Source organism: Nycticebus coucang, chromosome X (genome assembly GCF_027406575.1).
Source record: "Nycticebus coucang isolate mNycCou1 chromosome X, mNycCou1.pri, whole genome shotgun sequence".
NCBI classification, from domain to species: Eukaryota; Metazoa; Chordata; class Mammalia; order Primates; family Lorisidae; genus Nycticebus; species Nycticebus coucang.
This window is the reverse complement of record NC_069804.1, coordinates 61,530,399-61,556,594: the sequence shown is the minus strand read 5'-3', so window position 1 is coordinate 61,556,594 and position 26,196 is coordinate 61,530,399. Positions and strand designations below refer to the sequence as shown.

Genomic DNA, 26,196 nt, shown 5'->3' with positions numbered 1-26,196 from the left:
TTGTGGTGGTCAGTGTGCAGAACAGGTTGAAGTATTTCCTGTAGAGCTGGTCTTGTTGTGGCGAATTTCCTCAATGCTTGTATATCTGTAAATGATTTGATTTCTCCGAAAATTTTTAAGCTTAGCTTAGCAGGGTACAGAATTCTGGGCTGGAAATTGTTCTGTTTAAGTAGATTAAAGGTAGATGACCATTGTCTTCTTGCTTGGAAAGTTTCATTAGAGTAGGCTGCCGTCACTCTGATGGATTTGCCCCTGTATGTCAACTGGCACTTACTCCTGGCAGCTTGCAGAATCTTTTCTTTTGTCTTGACTTTGGACAGGTTCATCACAATGTGTCTTGGAGAAGTTCGGTTAGAGTTGAGGCGACCTGGGGTCCGATATCCCTCTGAAAGCAGTGTGTCAGAATCTTTGGTGATATTTGGGAAATTTTCTTTTATAATATTCTCTAGTATGGCTTCCATTCCTCTGGGGCATTCTTCTTCCCCTTCTGGAATTCCTATAACTCGTATGTTGGAACGGCTTCATAAAGTCCCTTAATTCTGACAGTGAACGTTCTGCTTTCTCTCTCTTCTTTTTTGGCTCTTTTACTATCTGAGTTATCTCAAGAACTTTGTCTTTTACCTCTGACATTCTTTCTTCTGCATGGTCTAACCTGTTGCTGATAATTTCCATTGCATCTTTCAGTTCACTAATTGACTGTTTCAGTTCCTTCAGCTCTGCTATATCCTTTTTATATTCTTCATATCGTTCATCTCTTATTCTGTTTTTGGATTTCCTTTTGGTTATTTTCCACTTTATTAGCAGTTTCCTTCATTGTTTCCATCATTTCTTTCATTGTTTTCAACATGTGTATTCTAAATTCCCTTTCTGTCATTCCTAACATTTCTTTATAGGTGGAATCCTCTGCAGTAGCTACCTCATGGTCCCTTGGTTGGGTTGTTCTCGACTGGTTCTTCATGTTGCCTGGAGTTTTCTGCTGATTCTTCCTCATGAGTGGTTTCTTTTATCTGTTTCCTTGCCCTAATTTTCCTTTCACTTCCTCTTGCTCTTTAAGTTCTCGTGCCTGTGGACTAAGGGTTACAGGACCAGAGGGGTGAGAAGGTTAAAGAGCACAAAAGGGATGAAAGAAAGGAGGACCGAGTGATAAGAAAAAAAAGAAAAATAGAGAAAGGAGAGGGGGTGGGTAAAAGGAATATTGACAAAAAGAAGAGAGGCACAGAAAGAGGGAGACAGACCAATATGCGTGTACAGTAGGATACTTTGACACAACCTTAAAAAAAACCCACCTTCTGGGTGTGCCCAGTTGGGAGATTCCCTTGAGGTCAGCAGCTCTTTGCTAACCTGATCAGACACAGTACCCCACCTCCACCAAATAGAGAGGAAAGACCAAAATGCTATAAATCAAACCAAAACAAGCAAACAGAAAACTTTACGGGATAAAATAGGGTGGAAAACCAAATGATAGCGGTAGAAACACTAGCAAAAATGAAGTTCTAATTATTGAAAAAGGCAGCAATATTAAATTATAATTAAACTAGAAAAATTGAGAAAGAGAAAGGATCTGTATGGAAAAGGTTGAACTTAAAAAACAAAACAACATCAACAACATCAAAATAAAAAAAACAACCAAACCAAAAGAAAAAAAAAACACAACCAAAAACAAAGCACTATGTATATGTTATTGAATATTGTCTGGGCAACACGTGGTCTTCTGGGGTATGAGATGTTAATCACAGTTCTGATACAACTGGAGGGTGCTGATTTCTCAAACCCCAGCAGGTAGACACCCTAAATCTCTCTTCAGCCCACTTAAAAGGCACTTTGAACTTGTAAGCTTGCTGAGCAGAAGCTTTCCCAGGAAAGTGCTTGTCACTGGAATCACTGCTGAAGTGGCTATCCACTTACCCAGTGTGCCAAAACCGGTCTCACTCTGCTCCTGAGGGTTAGGGCTGCAAGGCGCTCAGACCCCACCCTTAGGTACTTGGTCGCTGGGATACCAGCTCCCACCCAATTCTAGCTCTCCGACCCTGAGGGCGGAGCTTGCCGGGGCAGGTCGCTCACAATGGCTCCCTGTGACCCACAGCCAAACACTATTAGCTCCATCTGGCTCAGCGGCTCAGACTGGGGCCCTAGACAGCGGCCAAAGTTCTCTGCACTCCCACTCAGGCTCTTCCCAAGGCAGTTCAACTGAGTGCCAAGTCCAAAGACACCAACACAGTTCACAGGTAAGGCCTTTCTGGTTTGCAGTCTCGCTGCTTCTGAATTTACAGTTGCGGGTGGGTTTAGACCGATTGAACACACGCGACCACTTACCGGTTTTCCACTGTTTTAGTCCTCCTCTTGGGGTCCAGAAGTCTCTCGCTGACTCCCTGTATCCTCGCAGGGGTGATGATAGGCAGATCCCACCAGCCAGAGATGCCTGAAGTCCTATCTCCCCAGACTCACGGTGCCCAGATGCAAGGAAGCTGTTACTCGGCCGCCATCTTGCTCCGCCTCCCGCTAAAGACCCATAACAGATTTTTTAAAAATCTTTTTTGTTTGGTTTATGGGGGCAAGACATGATTGCATGAGGGACTTTATCTAACAATTGCAATCAGTGTAACCTGGCTTATTGTTCCCTCAATGAATCCCCAACAATAAAAAAAAAAAAAAATCTTTTTTGTTTTGTTCTTAAATGTGAAAGTTTCACCTGAAGAAATGAGCTGGCTCCTGGCAGCTCTTTGTACTAAAAGTGAGTATTCATAAATTGCAATTAGGGCTTTAATAGAGCATACTGAACCCTGGATCAGTATGCTCTGATCCAGCTGGATTCTACCTCATGGCAAAGGCTGTACCATTGTATGTGCATGAAGATAACTTAAATTGCTGCAGTTGGAAGGGAAGGCCACTTTGTCAATGTTACCCTGAATTGGGTGTGAGTTTTGATTGTTGGTGTTCTTTTTCTATACTCTAGTTTTATGATTATCTCTTAGAGGTCTTTTGTTGAACTCCACAGTGTGTTGTGATGTATATTTGTATCAACAGTAGTTGCAGTCTGTAATTATTCAGTAGTTAGATTTCTAGGCATATAGGCAAACCCCTACTCTAATTTTCTTGTAAGGTGACGCTTCCTTGTTATCTCTGATTTCTTTTTGCCTTGTCATTGATAATAGGTAGAGAGAGTAGACCCCAGTACCTTGCCTGCCTCAGACACTAGTTTGGCGTCTGTAACATGATAGATAGGAGTGAGGCTAGTATCCCAATGGAATACAGGACATGCTGGAAGAGGACAAGTACTGCAGAGGTCAGAAAACAGTATTGTCTCTGGTTTGAAGTTTTTATTTTTAATTTCCAAGAGAATCATTTACAATCTTGTCCAGGTAGGATGCTAGAGACACAGATGACTATAACATAATTCTGCCACTAATGGGCTCACAATTTAGTTATTCTTTATGCTCCTGTGTTTATTATATTATTTGTAAATTGATCTGAGATCAGAGTATGTCCCCTTTTTCAGTTTATTTGTAAATTGATCTGAGATTAGTGTATGTCCACTTTTTCAGTTTCCTTTATTTGTAAATTGATCTGAGATTAGTGTATGTCCACTTTTTCAGTTTCCTTTATTTGAGAACATATTTGATGGAAAGAACATTATTTTGAATTCATACCTGAGTTCAAATCCAGGTTCTGTCATGTTGTTAGCAAGTTACTTTAGTTTTCCAATCTTCAGTTTTCCCTATTTAAAAAAAAGGAAGGGAAGGGGTAGTAATATAATATTCATTTCATAGGGACAGAAGGTTTAATGAAATATGTTTTCCCCAGTATTTGTCTTGAAATATTAGTCTCTATGTCAGTTCCATGAGGGTGGGATTTTTGTCTCCTGTTCACTGCTACACATATATATCCACACTTAGATAAGTGCCTGGCTCAGTAAATACTGGTCGAAAGTTGAAACTATTCAGTCTGCCTACTTTGTGCTAATGTTCTATGTATTGCAGATATAGCAGTGAACAAAACAGGTTTTAAAAAATCTCAGCCTTCTCAAAGCTTACATCTAGTAATTAATATTCCTAGTTATTTTTAATAGCAAATATTCTTCAAATATTTCTGTAAGGGCCTACATATATACATACATATGAACATAAATAAAATGGGGACTATGAGCTCAGGTTGAAGAGAAAGTAGAGGAACGCTGATCCACTCTGGTTATTTGGTCCAATCTCCACCTACTCAAATCCTCGTTTGGAGAAGCACAGTGTGAAAGCCACTGCTTTAGACAAGGTTGTCTGTTTTCCCCTGAGTTTTATAAATAGATGTTGCTTCCTCTAAAAGTATTACCCCTAATGACTGGTTAGGTGCCTTTGTGTTCCCATAGCATCCTCTGCTCATAACTTCTCTTAAGTATAGCAAATGTCTTGCTCTGTGCTGTCTGCATCCTGGCACTGAGTAGGTCCTCACTCCATATTCATTAAACTGAACAATGCACCAGCAATTAAAAGCTATAAACAGTTGTTCGTAATCTCAAATTCCACTTTCTTTAAAATGTCTGAGTAGTCGTTTGAGTATATTAAGGATTGATCTCCCCTAAATCATTTTACTTCCCTGTAAAATTACAAAGTTAACTAAATCAGACCAGTTTGGGCCAGGCACTGGAAATCCTTGTGCTTATAGATGGTAGCAGTCATCATAAATGTGCAAATGGATCCAATTGGTCATTGTGATTAGAAGTCTATTTTTCTTGGCCCTGAGCAGGACTGAATGGCAATCAGTATAGGTTGTATTTTGTTAGAAATGAATGGCCATTCTGTGAAATCTGACTATAGAACTCTTTCTTAAATTTAGCTCATCATGAGAGCCATTTGGGATTCTTGTTCAAAATAGAATCCCAGAGGATTCTAAGGGCAGAGACCTACTAAACAAGTACAATGAGCACACCTATAGCCCTGACTCAGGCATTACAAAAGCTATCCATGTAACAAAAACATTTGTACCCCTTTAATATTTTGAAATAAAATATATTCACAGCCTGACACTAGATCTACTGAATCAAACTCTTCAGCGGAGGGACCTAGAATAGCATTTACCATCAGGGAATAAGGTAGAAGGACTTATTTTTCACTGCACACTCTTTTATGTTTGATTTTTTTTTTTTTTTGCACTGTGTGTGTTCTGCTTCTATTCAGCTATAGTTTATCTTTTGGATAAGTATTGCAATTTATGGTACAAAAGGATATATGTTAAAAAATATCTTCATTCCACCCCAACCCCTACCAATAGGTTCTCCTCCCCTGAGGCAACCAGTATTATCAATTTGTTGTGTATTCTTCCAGAGTTACTGTGCATATAAAAGCAAATACTTATACATATTATATACATGTACATTGTACATATATATACATTGCACACTAAAAATGCCTTTTAAAAAAGCATACTATATATAATGTTCTGCACATTGCTTATCATTTAATATAGCTTTTTAATTTTTCTACATGTGTACGTAGAGTTTTGTGGTTATTTTTATGTTTTCACACTATTCCATTGTATGCATATAATTTATTTAACTAGTCCCTTTCTGATGGGCAATTAATTAGGTCTTTTCCAGTTATCATCTATTACAAATAATACTGCAGTGAATATTTTGTATATTTGCAAAGGCAGTTGCTCATACTTAAGCACTTGCATTATGGTTCTCAGTGCTTTATGTATATAAAGGATAAATCCCTGGATGTATAATTGTTGGGTCAAAAGGTATTTACATTTGTAATTTTTTTTTTTTTTTTTGTGGTTTTTGACCGGGGCTGGGTTTGAACCTGCCACCTCCGGCATATGGGATCAGCGCTCTACTACTTGAGCCACAGGCACCACCCTACATTTGTAATTTTGAAAGATCTTGCCAAATTGCTCTCCTAGGGCTTGTACCATTTATAACCCTACCAGCAATGTTTGCAAGTGCCTATTTCTCTCTATTACTTTATTTGCTCATAGGTAAAATACCATATTGCAGTATTCTTTGAATTTTCATTTCTCCTATTATGAGTGATTGATCATCTTTTCATATACTTAAGATGTATTTGGGCCAGGCACAGTGGCTCATGCCTGTAATCCTAGCACTCTTGGAGGCCATGGTGAGGCAAGTGGATTGCATGAGCTCAGGAGTTCGACACCAGCCTGAGCAAGAGAAAGACCTTATCTGTACTAAAAATAGAACAAAACTAGCTGAGCATGGTGGTATGCACCTGTTGTCCTAGGTATTTTGGAGGCTTAGAAGAGAGGCTCCCTTTAGCCCAAGAGTTCGAGGTTGCTGGGAGCTATGATGATGCCACAGCACTCTACCCAGGGGGACAGAGTGAGACTCTGTCTTAAGAAAAAAGCAAAAAACTAATCTATTTGTGTTTACGTTTTTGTGAAATGTTCTCTTGGGTTGGTAGGTGGTTTTTTTTTTCCTTCTCCATTATGGAAATTGGCCCTCTGTGCTATGAATTGCAAGATTTTTTGCAGTTTGTTATTTGTCTTTTGAGTTTATTTACATTAACATTTTTCCAGTTTTTTTTTTTCTTATTCATCAGCCAAACGTATGCTTTCCTACTGTGGAAATATTTGGTTTTTATGTAGTAAAAGTATTGATCTTTGTCTTTTGTGTTACTGAATTTTCTCTGAAACTTTCCCCACTCAGATTTTATGAAATTTCTCTCATGGTGTCTTCTATTATTTTTATGTATATACTGGTTAAATTGTTAGGTATGAATCCATTTTTTTTCTTCTCAAATGACTCTCCAGTTGTCCCAACACCATTAGTTAAATTATCTAAATTGCTTTTCTAACTTTAAAAATGAGGTAAGATTAAAAAAAAAATAGCAATTGAATAAAGGGAAGGGAAACTGCTATAAATTAAGATACCTAGGAGCCATTATCAACCACATATAGCATGTAGATTCTATTTGGACCCACATGTTATATTTGATTTGAACAAACCATCAAAAGACATTTTGGTTGCAATGATGGGAAATAGAATAGGGGCTGGAAATTATGTTACTAAGAAATTATTGCTAAAAAAAGAAATTGTTAATTTGCTGGATAAAATAGTAATACTATTATTGTTATTTAAATCCTTACCTATAAGAGTTAAACAGTGATTTATGGGTGATGTCTGGAATTTGTTTTAAAATGTGCCAGAACAGCTAACAATATACGAAAAAAATATTCAATATCACTAGGATCAGAGAAATGAAAATCAAAACCACAATAAAATGCCATCTCACACCCATTAGGATGGCTACTATTAAAAGAACAGAAAATAAGTATTGACAAGGATTTGGAGAAATTGGAACCCTTATGCATGGTTGGTACCATTATAAAATGATGCAGCCTCTGTGGAAAACAGAATAGAGGTTCCTCGAAAAATTAGAAATATAAGTAAAGTAGCAATTTTCTTCTGGGTATGTACCTAAAAGAATTGAAAGCAGGATCTTGAAAAGATATTTGCATACCTACATTCATAGCAGTACTGTTCACAATAGCCAAGAGTTGGAAGTAACATCAACATACATTATCAATTGATGAGCGAACAAACAGCATGCAGTATATACATATAATGGAATATTATTCAGCCTTAAAAAGGAAGGAATCCTGTTACACATGCTATAGCATAGATGAACCTCAAGGACATTATGCTAAGTGAATTAAGTCAGTCACAAAAGGACAAAAAATATATGATTCTACTTATGTGAGGTATCCAAAGCAGTCAAATTTATAGAAACAGAAGGTAGAATGGTGGTTGTCAGGAGCTGGGGAGGGGAAAGAGGAGGGTTTTGTTTAATGGGCATGGAGTTTCAGAGTTGCAAGATGAAAAAGTTCTGGAGATATGCAGCACAATAATGTGAACATCCTTAACACAACTAACTGTATACTTAAAATGGTTAAGATGGTAAATTTTATATTATTATGTTATAATATGTAATATATTAAAAATATCTTTTTAATTGCAGTAAAAATATATTTAAAATGCCATAAAAAGAGATGGACAGGGTAGAAAATACAAGAATGATTGAATATTGATAAGTGTTGATACTGGGAGATGTTTTCATGAGAGTTCATTATGCTATTGTCTTTACCTTTGTAAAATTTGTTTAAAATTTTCCATAATAAAAAGTTTTTAAAGTGAAGATTAGGAGGCTTGGATGTTGAGAACAGAGCTGGGTTTGAATCCTAGCTCTACTTTATAAAAATTGAAATATAATTCATACACCATAAAATTCACCATTTTAAAATGTGCAATTTAGTAGTATTAAGTATACTCACAAAGTTGTGCAACTATCACTACTAATTCTACAACATTTTTATAATATCAGAAGGAAACCTACTATCTATTGGTCTTCACTTTCCATTCCCCCTTTTCCTCAATACCTGGAAGCCAATCTAATTTTCCATCTATATGTATTTGCCCATTCTAGACATTTCATATAAAGGAAATCATATTTGGATTATGATGTACAAACTTAGGTAGTAAATAAATCATAATATGTAGCTTTTTGTATCTAGCTTATTTCATGTAATGTAATGTTTTCAAGGTTCATTCACATTGTAGCACAAATCAGTACTCTGTTCCTTTTATGGATGAATAATATTTCCTGGTATGGATGTACCACATTTTGCTTATACATTCATCAGTTGATGAACATTTGAGTTGTTTATACTTTTTGACTTTTACGAAAAAGGCTATGAATATTTCCAAAAATATATATTTGTGTGAACATAGTTTAATTCTAGGTATGGATGTATACCTAGAAGTAAACTTGCTGGTTCATATGATAGCTCTATCTTTAACCATTTTAGGACCTAACAGTCTGTTTCCCTAAGTGACTACACCATTTTACATTCCCACCAGCAGTGCATGAGGATTTTCTATATCCTTGTCAACACTTATTAATTTCCATTTTTGTTAATTATAGTCATCCTTGTGAAAGTTAACTGGTTTCTCATTGTGGTTTTCATTGGCATTTCTGTAATGACTAATGATGAGCATCTTTTCATGTACTTATTGGCTGTGTTCTGTTTTTAGTATGTGATTTTGGTCAAGTTCAGTAACCTGAGCCTCATTGATTGTTCATCTGTGAAATGGAGATAATAATGACTCATAATGTTATTGAAAGATTCGTGGACATGATGTAGGTTTGGAACAGTACCTGATACATAGTTGGTACTTAATTGATACTTAATATTATTTTGCTACTTCAGTGTAGGTAGCCTGCAATCTAGGTAAACATTTTCCAGTGACTTCAATGTGCCTGCTGTAAAAGTTAAACGCTGAGGTCATGTTATAGGGTGTTTTCTTTTTCCCAACTTCAGAAGAAGGCTTGAAGGCTTCTTTACTTTCTCTTTTTTTTTTTTTTTTTTTTTGTGCCGTTTTGGCCGGGGCCAGGTTCAAACCAGCCACCCCTGTTGTATGGGTCTGGTGCCCTACTCCTTGAGCCACAGGCACCGCCCCCGCTTCTGTACTTTCTTCACTGCTCTGTACCTATCAACTCCTGCTCTCTTTCCTCCCTAGTTAGAAGGATATAGGACCATGGATAATGCACAGAAGAGTAAGAGTGAACCTATGATCTTAAAACTTGATGGCATTGCCAAATTAAATCTGTGACTATGTCATCTATAAGAGTGAAGAGGAGGGAAGTTATCAAATAGTTTTTCTAGGAGGTGGCAGTCCTATGGAAAGTATGTGGAACATTGGGAAAGAAAGGCAATAAAGCATTCTAGGCAGGTAAACTAAGTAAGCAAAGACATGGAAGCAGGAGTAATCTTAGGAAACTAACCTGGTCAGAGAGGTATGTTGGAGAATTGTGGGAGAGATTTGTGAGATTCTCATTCTATTGTTTTCTATTACCTACTCCAGAAGATACAGTGAAAGAAGTCCTATACCTGGAATTATAACACTTGTTCTAATCTTGGTTCTGCTACAAATTAGCTAGGTAATTATTTAAACTCATTTCTTCTTTCTAGGCCTCAGATGCCTAAGCAATAAAATGAATAATTGAATTAGTTCAATGGTTCTTAATTGGGGGGTTTTATATGAACCTACTGGAAGCTATTTTGAAATATAGCTGTTTGGGTTACACTCAGGAAATTGTTTCAGCAGATATGAGGTAAGGAAGTTTTTATAGTTTGAAAAAGCTCTCCAGGTGATTGTGATTTACATTCTTAGTATTTTAAGATCCAACAGATAATTTAAAATCAGTAGTCCTTGGCTTTCTGGAGTTGAATACATTTTGTCGGTGGCATAATCAGCCTCAGACCCAGATAAAGATCATGTGTTAAAGTAGAAAGAGCAAAGACGTTGGTGTCAGTCTGACCCAGATAGCTCATTGCTCTGAGAATAGCACCTTATTTCTTTGAGCCTCAATTTCCTCATCTTTAAAATGAGGCTAATAATGTTTATGTGGTCAGGTTGTTGTGCTGAGATATAACATATCATGCATAGCAACTATGCCTGGTTCAAGATAAATGGATGCTCAACCAGTAACTTGTATGAGAGGTATCCCAAAATAAACTATCTCTAGGAGACAGCATGAAATTATACTCTGTTTTGTTTTGTTTTGTTTTGTTTTGTTTTGTTTTGTTTTGAGACAGTCTCACTCTGTCACCCTGGGTGGAGTGCTATGGTGTCATAGCTCACAGCAACCTCAAACTCTTGGGCTGGGCCTATAGGAACCTGCCACAATGCCTGGCTAGACTTTTTACCCATTTTTGGTGCAGATGATGTCTCGCTCTTGATCAGGCTAGTCTTGAACTCTTGAGCTCAAGCAATCCACCCATCTCAGCCTCCCAGAGTGCTAGTATTACAGGCATGAGCCACCAAGCCTGGCCTAAAACTATATTCTTACCCTGATACACCTGGAGTCAATCATAACTCTAGGTGTAAATATGTTTCAGTACTTTTTTGTTCTTTTGCTGTTAAACAAATACAGACCTTGCTTATCTGTCTGCTTACCAATGTCCTTCCCGTTGTGTGTGACATGACAATCAACTTTGACTAGACTTCCCGTAGCCTGGCCAAAGTTTAATTATGCATTGAAACTCCTGCTAGAATCCAGAAAACTACCATTCCTTTACAATTTAAATGGAAAATAGGTCATGAGTTGAATAAAATTATCAAGGTCCATGGGCTCTAAAACCAAAATCTTGGCTTTATTCCTTCTAGCCATATGTCCTTGGGGATAATAGTGTAAAATGGAAATAATAATAATACTTATGGCCTCATAAGTTTGTTGTGAGTGTTAAATTTTGAGTTAATGCATGTTAAGTACTTGGAACATTGCTTAGCACATAGTACATATTCATTATCTGTTAGCCATTATTATTAATATTATGTACTGGGTCTTACGGGGGAACCAGGAATACAAAGATAAACTCGCTGCAGTCGAAGAACTTAGTCTTATAGAGCCAGTATATAGATGATTTCAGTGTGCCTCAAGTGCAGCAATAGAGCCATATACAGGAACAGTATTTAACAGTCTGCCTCTGTTACATAAAAAAATAGTTCTCTCGGAGGCGGAGCAAGATGGCAGCCGAGTAACAGCTTTCTTCCATCTGGGCACCGTGAGTCTGGGGAGATAGAACTCCGGACATCTCTGGCTGGTGGGATCTGCCTATCATCACCCCTGCGCAGATACAGGGAGTCAGCGAGAGACTTCTGGACCCCAAGAGGAGGACTAAAACAGTGGAAAACCGGCAAGTGGTCGCGTGTGTTCAATCGGTCTAAACCCACCCGCAACTGTAAGTTCAGAAGCAGCGAGACTGCAAACCAGAAAGGCCTTACCTGTGAACTGTTTTGGTGTCTTTGGACTTGGCACTCAGTTGAACTGCCTTGGGGAGAGCCTGAGCTGGAGTGTGGAGAATTTTGGCCGTCGTCTAGGGCCCCAGTCTCAGCCGCTGAGCCAGACAGAGCTAATGGTGTTTGGCGGTGGGTCACAGGGAGCCGTTATGAGCGATCTGCCCCGCAAGCTGTGCCCTCAGGGTCGTAGAGCTAGAATTGGGTGGGAGCTGGTAACCCAGCGACCAAGTAGCCTAAGGGTGGGGTCTGAGCCGCCTTGCAGCCCTAAACTTCAGGGGCAGAGTGAGACCAGTTTTGGCACACTGGGTAAGTGTATAGCCACTTCAGCAGTGACTCCAGCGATAAGCACTTTCCTGGGAAAGCTTCTGCTCAGCAAGCTTACAAGTTCAAAGTGCCTTTTAAGTGGGCTGAAGAGAGATTTAGGGTGTCTACCTGCTGGGGTTTGAGAAATCAGCACCCTCCAGTCGTATCAGAACTGTGATTAACATCTCATACCCCAGAAGACCACGTGTTGCCCAGACAATATTCAATAACATATACATACTGCTTTGTTTTTGGTTCTGGTTTTATTGGTTTTTTTTTTTTTGGTGTGGTTGTTTTTTTTTTGTTTATTTCGATGTTATTGATGTTGTTTTGTTTTATAAGTTCAACCTTTTCCATACAGATCCTTTTTCTTTCTCAATTTTTCTAGTTTAATTATAATTTCCCATTGCTGTCTTTTTCAATAATTAGAACTTCATTTTTCCTCGTGTTTCTACCGCTATTATTCGGTTTTTCACACAATTTTATCCCGCAAAGTTTTCTGTTTGCTTGCTTTGGTTTGATTTATAGCATTTTTGTCTTTCCTCTCTACTGGGTGAAGGTGGGGTACTGTATCTGATCAGGTTAGCAAAGAGCTGCGGACCTCAAGGGAAACACCCAACTGGGCACCCCAGAAGGTGGTTTTTTTTAAGGTTGTGTCAAAGTACCCTACTGTACACCTATATTGTTCTGTCTCCCTCTTTCTGTGCCTCTCTTCTTTTTGTCAATATTCCTTTTACCCACCCCCTCTCCTTTCTCTATTTTTCTTTTTTTTCTTATCACTCGGTCCTCCTTTCTTTCATCCCTTTTGTGCTCTTTAACCTTCTCACCCCTCTGGTCCTGTAACCCTTAGTCCACAGGCACGAGAACTTAAAGAGCAAGAGGAAGTGAAAGGAAAATTAGGGCAAGGAAACAGATAAAAGAAACCACTCATGAGGAAGAATCAGCAGAAAACTCCAGGCAACATGAAGAACCAGTCGAGAACAACCCAACCAAGGGACCATGAGGTAGCTACTGCAGATGATTCCACCTATAAAGAAATGTTAGAAATGACAGAAAGGGAATTTAGAATACACATGTTGAAAACAATGAAAGAAATGATGGAAACAATGAAGGAAACTGCTAATAAAGTGGAAAATAACCAAAAGGAAATCCAAAAACAGAATCAAATAAGAGATGAACAATATGAAGAATATAAAAAGGATATAGCAGAGCTGAAGGAACTGAAACTGTCAATTAGGGAACTTAAAGATGCAATGGAAAGTACCAGCAACAGGTTAGACCATGCAGAAGAAAGAATTTCAGAGGTAGAAGACAAAGTTTTTGAGATAACTCAGATAGTAAAAGAGGCAGAAAAGAAGAGAGAGAAAGCAGAACGTTCACTGTCAGAATTATGGGACTTTATGAAGCGTTCCAACATACGAGTTATAGGAATTCCAGAAGGGGAAGAAGAATGCCCCAGAGAAATGGAAGCCATACTAGAGAATATTATAAAGGAAAATTTCCCAAATATCACCAAAGATTCTGACACACTGCTTTCAGAGGGATATCGGGCCCCAGGTCGCCTCAACTCTAACCGAACTCCTCAAGACATATTGTGATGAACATGTCCAAAGTAAAGACAAAAGAGAAGATTCTGCAAGCTGCCAGGATTAAGTGCCAGTTGACCTAAAGGGGCAAATCCATCAGAGTGATCGCAGACTTCTCTAATGAAACTTTCCAAGCAAGAAGACAATGGTCATCTACCTTTAATCTACTTAAACAGAACAATTTCCAGCCCAGAATTCTGTACCCTGCTAAGCTAAGCCTAAAAATTGACGGAGAAATCAAATCATTTACGGATATACAAACATTGAGGAAATTCGCCACAACAAGACCAGCTCTACAGGAAACACTTCAACCTATTCTGCACACTGACCACAACAATGGATCAGCAGCAAAGTAAGAACTCAGAAATTAAAGGACAGAACCTAACCTCCACACTGATGCAAAAGATAAAACTAAGCAATGGACTCTCACAAAATAAAACGAATAGAATACTACCACACTTATCAATTATCTCAATAAATGTTAATGGCTTGAATTCCCCACTGAAGAGACATAGATTGGCTGACTGGATTAAAAAACACAAACCATCTATTTGCTGTCTGCAAGAAACACACCTGTTTTCAAAAGACAAATTAAAGCTCCGAGTCAAGGGTTGGAAGACAATTTTTCAGGCAAATGGAATTCAGAAGAAAAGATGAGTTGCAATCTTATTTTCAGATACATGTGGATTTAAAGCAACTAAAGTCAAAAAAGACAAAGATGGTCACTTTATATTGGTCAAGGGAAAAATACAACAAGAAGACATTTCAATTCTAAATATCTATGCACCCAATTTAAATGCTCCCAGATTCTTGAAACAGACCTTATTCAGTCTGAGCAATATGATATCTGATAATACCATAATAACAGGGGACTTTAACAATCCTCTTACAGAGCTGGACAGATCCTCTAAACAGAAATTAAACAAAGATATAAGAGATTTAAATGAGACCCTAGAACAACTGTGCTTGACAGACGCATATAGAACACTCCACCCCAAAGATAAAGAATATACATTCTTCTCATCACCCCATGGAACATTCTCCAAAATTGATCATATCCTGGGACACAAAACAAATATCAACAGAATCAAAAGAATTGAAATTTTACCTTGTATCTTCTCAGACCATAAGGCAAAAGGTGGAACTCAACTCTAACAAAAATGCTCGACCTCACCCAAAGGCATGGAAATTAAGCAATCTTCTGTTGAATAACGGATGGGTGAAGAAAGAAAATAAAACAGGAAATCATTAACTTCCTTGAGCATAACAGCAATAAAGGCACAAGCTACCAAAACCTGTGGGATACTGCAAAAGCAGTTTTGAGAGGAAAATTCATCGCTTTAGATGCCTACATTTGAAAAACAGAAAGAGAGCACATCAACAATCTCACAAGAGATCTTATGGAATTGGAAAAAGAAGAACCATCTAAGCCTAAACTCAGTAGAAGAAAAGAAATATCCAAAATCAAATCAGAGATCAATGAAATTGAAAACAAAAGAATCATTCAGAAAATTAATGAAACAAGGAGTTGGTTTTTTGAAAAAATAAATAAAATAGATAAACCATTGGCCAGACTAACGAGGAATAGAAAAGTAAAATCTCTAGTAACCTCAATCAGAAACGACAAAGGGGAAATAACAACTGATTCCACAGAGATACAAAAGATCATCTCTGAATACTACCAGAAATTCTATGCCCAGAAATTTGACAATGTGAAGGAAATGGATCAATATTTGGAATCACACCCTCTCCCTAGACTTAGCCAGGAAGAAATAGAGCTCCTGAACAGACCAATTTCAAGCACCGAGATCAAAGAAACAATAAAAAATCTTCCAACCAAAAAAATGCCCTGGTCCAGATGGCTTCACACCAGAATTCTATCAAACCTTCAAGGAAGAGCTTATTCCTGTACTCCAGAAATTATTCCAAAATACTGAGGAAGAAGGAATCTTCCCCAACACATTCTATGAAGCAAACATCACCCTGATACCAAAACCAGGAAAAGACCCAAACAAAAAGGAGAATTTCAGACCAATCTCACTCATGAATATAGATGCAAAAATCCTCAACAAAATCCTGGCCAGTAGATTACAGCTTATCATCAAAAAAGTCATTCATCATGATCAAGTAGGCTTCATCCCAGGGATGCAAGGCTGGTTTAACATACGCAAGTCCATAAACATTATCCACCATATGAACAGAGGCAAAAATAAAGATCACATGATCCTCTCAATAGATGCAGAAAAAGCATTTGATAAAATCCAGCATCCTTTTCTAATTAGAACACTGAAGAGTATAGGCATAGGTGGCACATTTCTAAAACTGATTGAAGCTATCTATGACAAACCCACAGCTAATATTTTACTGAATGGAGTAAAACTGAAAGCTTTTCCTCTTAGAACTGGAACCAGACAAGGTTGTCCTCTGTCACCTTTACTATTCAATGTAGTGCTGGAAGTTCTAGCCAATACAATTAGGCAAGACAAGGAAATAAAGGGAATCCAAATGGGAGCAGAGGAGGTCAAACTCTCCCTCTTTGCTGACGACATGATCTTATACTTAGAGAACCCCAAAGACTCAACCACAAGACTCCTGGAAGTCATCAAAAAATACAGTAATGTTTCAGGATATAAAATCAATGTCCACAAGTCAATAGCCTTTGTATACACTAATAACAGTCAAGATGAGAAGCTAATTAAGGACACAACTCCCTTCACCATAGTCTCAAAGAAAATGAAATACCTAGGAATATATCTAACGAAGGAGGTTAAGGACCTCTATAAAGAAAACTATGAAATCCTCAGAAAGGAAATAGCAGAGGATATTAACAAATGGAAGAACATACCATGCTCATGACTTGGAAGAATCAACATTGTTAAAATGTCTATACTTCCCAAAGCAATCTACCTATTCAATGCCATTCCTATCAAAATACCAACATCGTACTTTCAAGATTTGGAAAAAATGATTCTGCGTTTTGTATGGAACCGGAAAAAAACCCGTATACCTAAGGCAGTTCTCTGTAACAAAAATAAAGCTGGGGGCATCAGCATACCAGATTTTAGTCTGTACTACAAAGCCATAGTGCTCAAGACAGCATGGTACTGGCACAAAAACAGAGACATAGACACTTGGAATCGAATTGAAAACCACGAAATGAAACTAACATTTTACAACCACCTAATCTTCGATAAACCAAACAAGAACATACCTTGGGGGAAAGACTCCCTATTCAATAAATGGTGTTGGGAGAACTGGATGTCTACATGTAAGACTGAAACTGGACCCACACCTTTCCCCACTCACAAAAATTGATTCAAGATGGATAAAGGACTTAAATTTAAGGCATGAAACAATAAAAATCCTCCAAGAAAGCATAAGAAAAACACTGGAAGATATTGGCCTGGGGAAAGACTTCATGAAGAAGACTGCCATGGCAATTGCAACAACAACAAAAATAAACAAATGGGACTTCATTAAACTGAAAAGCTTCTGTACAGCTAAGGAGACAATAACCAAAGCAAAGAGACAACCTACACAATGGGAAAGGATATTTGCATATTTTCAATCAGACAAAAGCTTGATAACTAGGATCTATAGAGAACTCAAATTAATCCACATGAAAAAAGCCAACAATCCCATAGATCAATGGGCAAGAGACATGAATAGAACTTTCTCTAAAGATGACAGACGAATGGCTAACAAACACATGAAAAAATGTTCATCATCTCTATATATTAGAGAAATGCAAATCAAAACAACCCTGAGATATCATCTAACCCCAGTGAGAATGGCCCACATCACAAAATCTCAAAACTGCAGATGCTGACATGGATGTGGAGAGAAGGGAACACTTTTACACTGCTGGTGGGACTGCAAACTAGTACAACCTTTCTGGAAGGAAGTATGGAGAAACCTCAAGGTACTCAAGCTAGACCTCCCATTTGATCCTGCAATCCCATTACTGGGCATCTACCCAGAAGGAAAAAAATCCTTTTATCATAAGGACACTTGTAGTAGACTGTTTATTGCAGCTCAATTTACAATCGCCAAAATGTGGAAACAGCCTAAATGCCCACCAACCCAGGAGTGGATTAACAAGCTGTGGTATATGTATACCGTGGAATACTATTCAGCCATTAAAAAAATGGAGACTTTACATCCTTCGTATTAACTTGGATGGAAGTGGAAGACATTATTCTTAGTAAAGCATCACAAGAATGGAGAAGCATGAATCCTACGTACTCAATTTTGATATGACGACAATTAATGACATTAAGGTTATTGGGGGGAAAGCAGAAATAGGGACGGAGGGAGGGGGGTGGGGCCTTGGTGTGTGTCACACTTTATGGGGGCAAGACATGATTGCAAGAGGGACTTTACCTAACAATTGCAATCAGTGCAACCTGGCTTATTGTACCCTGAATGAGTCCCCAACAATAAAAAAAAATAAGCTAAAAAAAAAAAAAATAGTTCTCTCCAGAAAGAAGCCTGGTATAATAGGAAGTGAGCATTCTGGAGTCAGATCAGCCTAGGATGGAATCTTGTTTACCACTTGCTCATCATGCAGTGTTGAGGCAGCCAACTTCTTGCACCCTTAGTTTCCCATTTCCAAAATAAGACAAAGTTTTTGACCACTGTCTGTTGGAAGAGCCCTATTTGGGTGCCCTGCAGTCTAAGGTGCTCCTAAGAAAAAAGCAAGATCTTTTTACAAAGAGTTAGATGATCTTAGATTTCTGTATTTATTTCTACATCTGAGTTTTTCATCTATATATACCTTGCCATAGTTGTTCTGACAATGAGAGAATACGTGTAAAATACATGCAGCACATAGTAGATGTTGAGCAATAAATAATAGCTTTATTATCTTTCTAATAAAAGTCTTTTCTGTTATTGTCTCAAAGTAAATACAAGTAATATATACTGTGTTAATTTCAGTATTCTAATTTGAATTTCCTAAGCCAAGTTTCATGAAAGGAGTTAAAGACTAGACATTTGACTGAACACATATATAACACTGTCTGTGCTAAGTTTACAAGAATAATCAGGTTGTAAGCTAGGAGAGGGTTTTTGTTTTGTTTCATTTTGTTTTTTTAAGAGTGTTCTATTCAGCCACATATAATCTTAAATTTCTTCAAACTGTAACATTTAGTTATTAACCTTCCTGACTTCTAACAAAATACAAATCTGCTTCTGTCATGTGACATGTTCTCCTGTTCCCTCCTAGGTCTTTCAGAGCCTTGAAGACCACCATTTGGAAGTGGTGGCTTTTTTCAGAGAAAATGGCTTCCATGGCCTTCTTGCCCATGACTCCGAGTATGCACTCTACAATATTTCTTCTTACTATAGTTCCCATGCTCTGAAGCTGAGTTGGAATGGGAAGAACCTCACTACCAACCAGTTCCTAATGCAGGAGGTGGCCAAGCAGCTGGGCTTGAATAGAATGAATTTTCCCATATTTGCTGCACTGCTAGGTAGGTAGACCAAAGAAGAGACTCCAGTTTCTTCTACCAATGTTAAGAGTTAAAGAGTAGAATGATTTAGCCTGTTATTATTGGATCTGTATTTTTTAATTCCTCATGCCAAACACTCTGTTGGGGACAACCCAGCAGACTTTTGTTTTTGTCTTATAGATTGCTACAGTATATTCCAGAACAATATTTTGATCTTTGTAAAACTTTTTCTTTTGTTATATTTCATATCCGTTTTATGCAGAGTACTATCTGAGGCCAAATGTTTTACTAGCCCTAGCCAACTTTGGTTCCCCACACAAACCATCACCATTTCTTCCCCAGTGTCTAAATTTGTATCAGGAACACAAATTATTTATTATGTTTTTCTATTTCTTTTGTGCTAATATTTTATGAAAATTTCTAGACGTACAGCAAAATTGAAACAGTTTTGCATTGAGAACTGTACAACCATCACCTGTATTCTGCAATTAACACTTTTCTGTACTTGCTTCCTCATATTCATTCTTCTATCTTTTTAAGATGTATTTCAAAGTAAATTATAGAAAGTTGATTATATTTTGAATTAGTTTTGTAAGTACTGATAACATGAGGGTAAATATCTTGCTTCATGTGTAACCTCTCCTCTATATTCTCAAAGAGCATGAATTTGGATAATGTGATGAAGTCACCACAAATTTTGGAATCAGGCCTTAGGCAACTCACTGAGGTTACACCTCCCTGTTTTCAATTTCCTTATCTGTGAAATGGGAATAATAATACCTCATAGTGTTATTGGTAAGGTCAAATGAAATGAGGTATACCAAATGCTCAGCACTTATTAGGCAGTTAGTGATTAGTGGCTGTTATAAAAGGCAGCATAACTAGGTGAATAGGTAACATCATGGACTTTGGAAGTCAGACAGTCCTAGCTTTTATTATCTTGGTGTGTGCACTTATTGGCCGGATCACATTGGGCCAAGTCACCTAACTTGTTCACACCTCAGTTTCCATATCTGTAAAGTGGGTATAATAATAATACCATGCATGGTTATTTTGAAGATGATGCATAAAATACACATGATACATTGATAATAAATATATAGCTACTATAATCATTACATTTAAAACATAGATATACATGAATTATTTGATCATTTTCTCTCTTAGGACTTCTTTCATAGCCTGGAGGTTCTAAGAACTTTTGTATAGTCAATAAATGACAAATGTACTTTATAGGTAACCACATTCTCCCAGATGAGGACTTGGCTGCTTTCCACTGGAGCCTCTTGGGACCAGAACATCCTCTTGCATCACTTAAGGTAATGTTCTCCTTTTCCTACTTATATAGAATTAGGAGGTATTACATTTTGATAGGAGTTTTAATGGAATAATTACCTTCTTACGTTTAAAATAATTCATATACAGATACAAAATTAGTTATGATCAATGCCCTTAATATCTTAAGAATTCACATAAACCTACGAAAACAAATGTTAATACTCTAATAAGGAAATAATGTACAAAGGATAGAAGAAAAAATTCACAAAAGAAGAAATACAGTGACTAAATGTTCAACTTCACTAGTGATAGGACATGTAAATTAAATGAGCAGTATGGACGGCACAGTGGCTCACACCTGTAATCTCAGGACTCTGAGAGACCAAGGCAGGAGGACTGCTTGAGCTTGGGAGTTGGAGACCAGCCTAAGCAACAGTAAGACCCCCATCTCTACTAAAAATAGAAAAATTAATAATAAAATTAGTAGGGTCTTGTGGCAGGTTCCTGTAGTCCCAGCTACTCAGGAAGCGGAGGCAGAAGAATCACTCAAATCCTAGAGTTTCACATTGCTTTGAGCTAGGCTGACACCCCAGCACTCTGGCTTGGGCCAACAAAGTGAGACTCTGTTTCAAAAAAAGAAAGGAGCAGTGTGACTTTTTTTAACTGAACAGTTTACCAAACATTGAAAAATTAGTATACCCAGTCCTATCAAGGCTGTGGCAAAACTGATACACTCATATACATCTGGTGGTAGGGTAAGTTGGTGATTATATTCTATTTTCCTAATTCTTTCACTCTCCTAGATGACCATTTCATAGCTTATTCTCCCTCTTTAAGCCTCTAACACAGGCATCCTCAAACTGCCACCCGCGGGCCACATGAAGCGGTGTGAATTGTATTTGTTCCCATTTTGTTTTTTACTTCAAAATAAGATATGTGCAGTGTGCATAGGAGTTTGTTCATAATTTTTTTGTTTAAACTATAGTCCAGCCCTCCAATGGTCTGAGGGACAGTGAATTGGCCCCCTGTTTAAAAAGTTTGACGATGCCTGCTCTAACATTTGCTCGTCTCCCCGCACTCACTTCATGACATCAATTCCAATTTTACTGAGAAAATTACATCAATGGGAATAGAACTTCTATAAATTTCCACACCCTCTTCATCTCACCTTATGTGTATGCCCTACTTATACTGTTTCATTTCTTTTTTAAATTTATTTTAATTTTATTTTTGGTTTTTGGAGACAAGAGTTTTCACTATGTTGTTGCCCAGACTGGAGTGTACTGGCTATGCACCAACTGGATCACTGCAGTCTTGAACTCCAGGGCTCAAGCTGTCCTCCTGCCTCATCCTCCTAAGTAGCTGGAATTGCAGGTGTGCACCACCACGCTTGGCTCCCATCTCCTTTTGCCAACTTAAGGGCATCAGCTTCCCTGTTTCTCCTGAATCGTCGGTCTTCCTCTCTTTATTGTTTTGTGTTTTTTTTTTTATTTTCCCCTTTGGTTGTATAAGCATGCATCCATCTTAAAAAATAAAACAACAAACTCACTCTCGACCTCATTCCCCACACCCAAGCTACCACTCCATATTTCCTCTTACAACAAGTTCCCTCATAGAGCTGTTTATCCTTGAGCTATGTACTGTCTCCTTCCCCTGTTCTCCCTTCAATCTAATGTGCTGAAATTGCCTTTGACAAATCAGCAATAAAGTTAATAAACCCAGTGACCAGCTCTTAGTTATCATCTTACTTGACCAATAATGGAGTATTTAATATAGTTGGTCACTCCTTGTTCCTTAGAATGCATTTTTCAATTGGCTTTAAGTATACCACGTTCTTCTGATTTCCTCTCTATCTTACTGACTGCTTCTTCTCCTCAGTGTCCTTTGATGCTTCCTTGTCTTCTCTACTTCTTAATTGTGGAGTGTTCTGGATTTCCACCCTGGTTTCCTTCTCTTTTCTATCTGTACACATGATTGATCTTATCCAGTCTCAGGACTGTAAATACCATCTGTCCATTGATGACTGTTAAGTTTATGATTCCAGCTCTGACCTCTCCATTAAACTCCTGGTTCTAACATCTAACTGCCTATTAAACATCTTCATTTATATATTTCCTAGATATCACAAAGTATTCCATCCAAATGGAAACTCCTGATCTTTCCTCTAAAGCTGTTCCTCTCACAGACTTCCTTATTTTTGTTGATAGCAACTTCATCCTTCTAGTTGCTCAGGATAAACACCTTGGGGTCATCTTGGCTTCTCTTTCTCACACCCTATATCTCATTTGTTAGCAAATACCATTAGCTCTCCCTTCAAAATATATCTATTTCTCACCATGTGCACTGCTACTACCCCAGTCAAGCCACTGTTATTTCTGGCCAGGATTATTAATATATTTTACTAATTATTGGTGTTTTGTTTGCACCCTTCCTTCCACCCCCATTTATTCTAAGTATAATAGTAGATTGATCCTTTAAAAAATAAGATTATGTCACTTCTTTATTCAAAATTCTCTAGTGATTCATCATGTCACTCACCCAATCTTTACTGTGGCCTACAAAGCCCTATTGTTATCTTGCCCCTGTTATATCACTGATATCTTCTTTCTTTTCTTTTGCTCTTAGAACCTTTGCATTTACCCTTTCCTCTACTTGAAATTTTTTATCTTCCCACCTAGCTATTTCCTCTAGGGGTTCAAATGTCATTTCCTGATTACCCTACTCCATGCACATGAATGCACACATACACACACACACACACACACACACACACTTGCACTCCCTTTTCTACTTACATTTTTTTCCATAGCACTTATCTACAGCTAGCACACTACACATTTTACTAATTTGTTTAATTCCTATCATCCCATCCTAACAGACCTACAGTAGAATTTAAGTTCCCATGAGTGTAGGGATTTCTGTCTGTCTTGCTTACTGCTGTGTCCTTGGTGCCTAGGACATTGTCCAGGACATAGTTGGTAGTAAATATTTGTTAAAGGAATGAATGGTAAAGCCTTTTGGCAAGACAGTTTATATCAGAGGCCTTTAAGAAGTTTACATCCTTTGACTAAGTAATTATAGTTTAAGGACGCTTATAAGTAAATAATTAGAAAGTAGGCAACAAATCATAACCCACATTTCAGGATAGCATTAAAAATTTCTTTTTAAAATTGTCAAGTATCACAAAAGTAGAGAAAATGATATAATAATACAGGAAATCATAACTGTAACACTTTTCAGATCTAATAGTTATCAAGATTTTGCCACACTTGCTGAGTTTTGTTGTTGCTAATGTATTTTAAAGCAAATGCCCATTCAAGTCATTTTGCTCTCAACATTCTCCAGTATACATCTCTAAAATATTTGGGTGTTTTCTTACTTAAGTATGATGCTATTATTCTAACAAAATTAATCCTAATTTTATGGTATCATTTTAATATCTAATCTATTTCAGATTTTCCTGATCCTCTCAAAAAGACCTTTCTGTGGTTAGTTCAAATAAGGATCCATATATGGTATGCATATTACAACATTACTTTTAGTAGCTAAAAATTGGAAGCAGGGGCCAAGTGTAGTGGCTTACACCTATAATCATACTGCTTTAGAAGGCAAATTTAGGAGGATTGCTTGAAGCCAGGAGTTCTAGACCAGCCTGGGCAACACAGCAAAACTCTGGCTCTAAAAATATTTTAAAAATTAGCTTGGCATGGTGATACATACCTGTAATCCTGGCTACTTGGGAGGTTGAGGCAGGAGAGTCGCTTGAGCCCAGGAGTTTGAGGTCTCAGTGAGCTATGAAGATACCACTGTACTTTAGCTTGGGTGACAAAGCAGAGCCCTATCTCAAAAAAAAATGGAAGTAGTTAAAATATCTTGCAAAACAAAACTGATTGATTATGACAGTGTCAAAAGAAAATAGTAGTTATCTCTTTTCGAGGATTATGGTTGATAGGGTTTTTTTTGTGTGTGTGTGTGTGTGTTGCCATTAGGCCAGGGCTGGGTTTGAACCCACCACCCTCGGCATATGGGGCCAGCGCCCTGCCCACTGAGCTACAGGTGCTACCCTGGATGATAGGTTTTTATCGCTGTATATTTCTTGATCTGTTCCAAGTGTTCTGTACTAATTATAAGGGTAACTATTATTTCTTTTTTAGGCCAGGTGCAGTGGCTCATGCCTGTAATCCTAGCACTCCGGGAGGCAGAGGAGGAAAGATCCCTTGAACTCAGGAGTTAGAGACCAGCCTGAGCAAGAGTGAGACCCCTTCTCTACTAAAAATAGAAAAATTAGCCAGGTATAGTGGTACACATGTTTAGTACCATCTATTCAGGAAGAAGGCTGAGGTAGGAAGATTGCTTGAGCCCAGGAATTTGAGGTTGCTGTGATCTTTGATGATGGTACTGCACCTAACTAGGTCAACAGAGTAAGACTCCGGCTCCAAGAAAAAAAAAGAAAAGAAAGAAAATAGTTTTAAGTATTTACTGAATTTGAATTCCCCATCTCCTTTCTCATCTCACCCTTTTTCTTAGTGATTCATCTTTGATGTCAGTGTCCCTTGCTTATTGTGCATTTTCTAGGTCCGAGCTCACCAGCTTGTTCTTCCTCCCTGTGATGTGGTGATCAAAGCTGTTTCTGAGTATGTTAATTCCATCAAAGACCCCTCAAACCTGGATATAGTTGGGAAAGATGTTTTCAAACAGTCTCAGGTGAGCTGGCCTTCCCCTTCCTAAGAGTCCCCAGTTTTCTTACCTTCTCCAGCAATGCCAGCATATCTTCTGATCTTTTCCATGATGCCTAATTTCTCTTCTCCTAGCTGCATGTTTTCTCCATGCTTACAGACCAGAACCCTAAAATTTCCTTTAAAAAACGTTAGTAGGCATAGACTGAACGGGTTCTTTACCTTTTTTCTACTGATAATTAAAGTAATAAAAGGCAGTTCTGAAAAATGTAGAAAATGAAGAAAACAAGTCACTTAAAATCCCATCACCCGGAAGCAATTTGCTACAGTTACCACTCAGCCATATGTCCTTCAAGTTTGTTTTTTTTTTTTGCTGTTGTTGTTGTTTCAACAGGATGCTATCATTCAAGTTAAGATTTCTCAACTTTAAAAAGATGCAAAAGCAATACACATTCAGTAAAAAGTATCTTTCAAGTGCCTATGCACTCATTCTGTTTTTCACTTTCAGTACAGTATTCAGTAAATTACATGAGATATTCAAAACTATTATGCCATAGGCTTTTTATTGGATGATTTTGCCCCACTATAGCTAATGTAAGTTTAAGGTAGGCTAGGCTAAGCTATGATGTTTGTAGGTTAGATGTTTGTTAGAAATGCATTATCAACTTAAGATATTTTTAATTTACAATGGGTTTGTCAAGATGTAACCCCACTGCAAGTAAAGGAGCATCTGTATATTTTAACAGAGAAGTGGTCTTGCTCAGTAGAGGATAATGGGCAGTGAAAAAGACTACTTAAAGTGACTCTACATAAAATAAGAAGCAACATTTCATTGTTAATAGTGGAAAAAGGGCTCAACTGGTATTTTATTTAAGAAAATGAAACTAAAAATTATGAAAATAAGCTTTATTTTTAACAATTTAATTTATACTTAATCTGTGTTTTTTACTTTTTAAAAATTAACATATACTCAAACTGACTTTTCTTTTTAAACTGACTTTTGTGTATACATGTATGGTGAATTTTTAGCAAATATATAGATTTATGTAACCATCACAATTAGAATACAAAATAACATCCCCCAAATTCCTCAT

At 37.6% G+C, this 26,196-nt stretch overlaps 1 protein-coding gene across 1 annotated transcript in view; it reads left to right on the top strand.

The window, feature by feature from the left end:
- The window catches only part of FAM120C (family with sequence similarity 120C), a 127,834-nt gene that overhangs the window by 16,441 nt on the left and 85,197 nt on the right, over window positions 1-26,196 (top strand). The window contains 3 exon segments of the mRNA XM_053579016.1: window positions 18,923-19,169; window positions 20,385-20,467; window positions 25,002-25,130. Coding sequence (XP_053434991.1) covers window positions 18,923-19,169; window positions 20,385-20,467; window positions 25,002-25,130 — 459 coding nt within the window.